Source organism: Fukomys damarensis, unplaced genomic scaffold, assembly GCF_012274545.1.
Source record: "Fukomys damarensis isolate Sample0158 unplaced genomic scaffold, DMR_v1.0_HiC HiC_scaffold_37, whole genome shotgun sequence".
NCBI classification, from domain to species: Eukaryota; Metazoa; Chordata; class Mammalia; order Rodentia; family Bathyergidae; genus Fukomys; species Fukomys damarensis.
In genome coordinates, this window is record NW_022900949.1 from 8518934 (window position 1) to 8523420 (window position 4487).

At 61.3% G+C, this 4487-nt stretch overlaps 1 protein-coding gene across 1 annotated transcript in view; it reads right to left on the reverse strand.

Moving 5' to 3' along the window:
• Positions 1 to 6: 6 nt before the first annotated feature.
• Positions 7 to 4487, reverse strand: part of Hdgfl2 (HDGF like 2) — a 17230-nt gene continuing 12749 nt past the window's right edge. Inside the window, exons 8-15 of the mRNA XM_033759609.1 lie at positions 4343 to 4481; positions 3132 to 3235; positions 1800 to 1873; positions 1520 to 1590; positions 1114 to 1215; positions 780 to 996; positions 235 to 364; positions 7 to 113 (exon numbers count right to left, since the gene is read on the reverse strand). Coding sequence (XP_033615500.1) covers positions 47 to 113; positions 235 to 364; positions 780 to 996; positions 1114 to 1215; positions 1520 to 1590; positions 1800 to 1873; positions 3132 to 3235; positions 4343 to 4481 — 904 coding nt within the window. The 3' untranslated portion in view covers positions 7 to 46. The remainder of the gene's footprint in view (positions 114 to 234; positions 365 to 779; positions 997 to 1113; positions 1216 to 1519; positions 1591 to 1799; positions 1874 to 3131; positions 3236 to 4342; positions 4482 to 4487) is intronic.

Consider the following 4487-nt stretch of genomic DNA (forward strand, 5'->3'; position numbering starts at 1 on the left):
CCTGGCCAGGGGCACACCTGCGGCCCTCGGCACTGGCTGCCGTGGGTCAGGTGGCCGTGCTGGAGAATGGCGCCTGCCAGGCCAGTCCTGGAGGCTCATGGGAAAGCAGCCACCTGTCCGGGAGCCCAAAGCCCCAGCACTGAGTACAGGTGCAGGTGGGGAGAGGGTGACCAGCTGGCACAGAATCGCTGCCCCCTGGCCCCGCGGAGGCCGCCCCTCACAGAGGACACTCACTCGTTGTGCAGGTCTTCCGAGGAGCTGCGCCGCAGGCCCTCCTCCGAGTCCTGCCCATCCTCCTGCTCCTTGTCCTCCATGCTCTCCCGCTTCTGCGACATGGCCTCTCCGTTCACAGGGGCCGAGAGATCTGGGGCGACAGAGGGTTCGTGGTACAGTGCCCGGGCCCTGGTTCAGAAACCCTACCTGCCCAGTGAGCTGACTATGGGACCCCGACTTTCCTCAGAGCTCCTGGACTGGGGCTGGGCGTGCCCGGACCCCCCAGGGGGATGTGCTGGGCACAGCTGGATTCTGCCCCAGCCCCGGCCCTGACAGGCAGCCACTGCTCCGACGGCCTCCCCGTGGCACTGTCAGTGCTCCAGGCTGCTGCAGCCTGCCCGGCACTCGGCAGAGCAGCGACACCGGGATCGGCTTCCCTGAGACAGACAGCGAGGTCTGCGGAGACGCCCGAGGGAGCACCACACCGCCAGTATGTGAGGGAGAGCAGCGCGTAGCCCCAGGCCCTAGGACGTTCCGCAAAGCATGGAGGTCGGGCTGCCACCCACCCACACGCAGGCTGGGCTCGTCCTCCGCCTGCTCCTTGGTGGTCTCCTCCCCGGCAAGCTTCTCCGCCTTGTCCACCTCGGCCTTCTCCTTCTCTGTTCCGGTCTTGTTTGCTTTCTGGGTCGCCTCAATCTTGGGCCCCAAGACGCGTGACTTGAGCCGGGTGTAGACTTCCGCCGCCTTCTCCATCACCTCCTTGTTGGCTTTGTAGCGACGGATCTGGCGGGAACAGCTGGGCTCACCCAGAGCAGCTGGCTGCCCACTAGGACCCTCCCTCCAGCCCCTGCCACCACATCCACAGGCCCTGCCAACCACCACCTGCTATCCCTGCCGTACCTTCTTCAACGTGGCCACCACATCTGTGTTCTTCTGCAGGATCTGAGAGGTCACCTGCAGGGTCCCCAGCTCCTCCAGAGCATTCAGACACCTCTTCACGTCCTGTGAGGGGTGGGAGTGAGGACCGGCAGCACAGGCAGGGAGGGCCATCTGTCTGCTGCCTCTGCTGACCCTACTGGTGCAGGCCCGGATACTCAGTGGGGTTCCTGGGGCTCCCAAGGCTCCTGCTGGGGAAGCCGGGCTCTGCACCTCACCCCGGGCCCTCACCTGATGAACAAAAGCCTGCCCTGCAGGATCCCCGATGTGCCTCAGCCTCCCAAGACCTCTAGGGAGCGCCGGAAATGAGTTGATGGTGGGACAACCTGGCTTAGGAGGCCTTGGCCCAGAGGCCTCAGGAGCTTCTTACCGGGTTGTCGACCTTCAAGGCAAACTTGATCTCACTGTGCAGCTTCTGTAGCTTCTCCTCCACAGAAGGTTCTGGGCCAGGAGACACAAGGCCTGAGCAGGGCCTGTAGGCCCAGGCCAAGAGGCGGGCCAGCTGGGGTAGCAGCCAGTGACGCCCCCTCACCCTGCACGCACTGCAGGGTGTGCCTCAGCTCCTCAGGACCTGGCCAGCACCCTGCCCTGGGACTTGTGACCCGACTGGCCCGGCATCTCCCACAGCAGCCTCCACTGCGTGCACTGACCTTTCTTCTTCTCCCCCTTCCGGTCCAGCGGGAGCCCTTCCGACCGCTTCCGGGTCCGTTCTACCTTCGTGGGCCTGTGGGGAGGCGCGTTCCCTCAGACAGCCTGGCCAACCTGTCCCTGTGGCCATCTGGGCCCCGCCCCGCCACTCTCCTCACCCTGCACAAGCCTTCGGGAGGCCCTGCGATCTGGGTAAAGGGCCAGGTCAAACCCTTGATGTGAGCTCGTTCAGGAGCCGCTGACCAGAGACCCAAGCCCTCCCTCTATTAACAAATACAGGAGACCCTAGAATTCCTGCCAGGGGTACAGTGCACACCTATCTTCCCAGGACTCTTTTTTTTTTGGGGGGGGGTTGAGACAGGGTCTCACTATGTAGTTGAGACTGACCTGAAACTCACTATGTAGCCCAGGCTGGTCTGGAACTCATAGCAATCCTCCTGCCTCAGCCTCCCAAGTGCTGGGATTACAGGCGTGCGCCACCACACCTGGCCTTCCCAGTACTCTTAAAGGCTGCAGCAGGAGGATCAAAACTTTTGTTTTTTTTAATTCTGTGAGAAAGAGCCTTGCTATATAGTCCATCCTGGCCTTGAACTCACACAATCCTCCTGCAGCCCTAGGAGGACCAAAAGTTTGAGCCCAGCCAGGGTGACTGAGTGAGACCTTATCTCAAAATAAATAAAAAAAAGGCTGGCTGGAGATATAGCTCAGTGCAAAACAAAACCCCAGGTTCAGTACTCAGTACCAACAATTCTTCCTCACACACGTGGTAGAGAACTGGTTAGATAACACTTGGCAAACAAATTATTGAAAAGCACTGGTGCTCCACTCTTCACCGACACAAGGAGTGCACAGTCTGCCACACAGCGCGGCTACCATGCCGCCGCCAGGCTCCCAGGCAGCTGTTCACCACAGCTGGAATCCCGTCTACAAGCAGGCAGGGAGATGGGCTCATCCTCACCTCCGTGGGCCCTGGATCCAAAGCCACCGTGCCAGTGGCACTGCGGAACCTGGGGCGGAGGATCGATCTGGGGGGCGTCCCTGGCCTCCACCTGCTCTGTGCCTGGAGCTCCTCCAGTCCCAATAGCCACCAATTTCTGCAGACATTGCCCAGTGTCCCCCGGGAGCACGGTCACGCCCAAGGGAGACCCTAGCCTAGGAGAAGGACCACAACGCTGGAGCAGTGCTCCCAGCCTGATGAGACCAAGAACTGGGAACCCTGGGCGCCTCAGGCTCCAACTGAACCCAGAACCAGAAGCCAGAGGGCACCCCAGGGTGCTGAACAGCAGAGGGGTCAGGCCAGGGGAAGGGCCAGGCAGCGGCAGGCAGTCGCTGACCTGGTCCGGGGCTTCTCCTCAGGTCGCCCTCTCTTCTCCTTCTGGCTGGGCTTCCTTGTGGGCTCTGTGCTCTGCGGTTGCAACTTCTTGGTGGACTTCTTCCCCTGTGGCAGCCCGAGCAAAGTAGGGGTATGAGCAGTGCGCAGAGGGGCTCAACTCAGCCCACGTGGAGGTGAAGCTCAACTCTGCTGCCTTCTCCTGTGGGCTGGATGGGAGGGAGGGCAGGACCCTGCAGCCCTTCTCAGACCCCCGGGGACCTCAGGGGTCAGAGTCCAGAGCTGCACCCACAGAGGGCCAAAGCCACAACACTCCTGCTCAGCAGCTCTGAGCACAGCAGGTACTTTTTGGGCCAGGAAGGAGCACCCCTGTTATGACAAAAGGGGGTGCTCCCTGTAAAAGGTCTGGACGGGAGACATTAAGGCCAGGGTCCCTAAGCTCAGTCTACAACGTCATCTACCGTCAGACTGCATCAGGCCAGACCGCCAAGGTCACGAGGTGGGGGGTTTCATGGGGCCCACAGCTCCCAAACACTGTATACAGCAGTCCTCACAGTCACCAGCTGTCAAAGAGGCCTCTTCACTACTCCCATGCTCATCCACAAGCTGTTCCCTCAGAGCAACACAAAGTGCCATGAGTCAGGTCCTCCCTCCTCTGTCCTCAGCTCTCCATGACTCCCACCTCCCTGCCAAGTCCCAAATCCTGCTTGCAGCCCACATGCCCTGTATGACCTGCCTGTCCCCTCTTCCCATCTCTCCTCCTCCCTCTCTGCCCCGTTCCCTCTGCTTCAGCCACATGGGCTCCTTGATGCTCCTGTACTGTGTTGGGCTGTTCTGCCCCAGGGCCTTTGCACAGGTGTTCTGCATGGACTGCTTCCCCAGATTCCCCTCACACAGAAGTTACAATGTCAAGTGAAGTCTTCTGGATCTACCCTATTTAAAACAGAAGAGGTACAAGGGGTGTGACTCAGAGACGAGGGCTTGCCCAGCATAAAGGTACTGAAAGAGTCAAGTCAACCAGATGGGGTCACCGTGTACAACATCCTGTGCGGTCAGCTCCTGCAGGGCTGGGCTGGGCTGGGGCTGACTAGCTGCTTTCCCACTGTATCCCCGGCACCCAGAACGGCACCCAGCACCCATCAGGTGCCCAGGGAAGGCACGGAGTGAAGGTGGGTCAGGGACAGGACGGAGCACGGCGGCCCCCCAGGCACGCACCTCTCTCTCCAGCTCCACTTCGGGCTCCGAGGAGGAGGACGAGGAGGAGGACGAGGAGGAGGAGGGTGGCCCCCGGCCCCGGCCCTTGCGGCCCCGTTTCTTGATGGGCTCCTCGTCCTCCCTGAGCTCGTCCCCACTGCTGCCG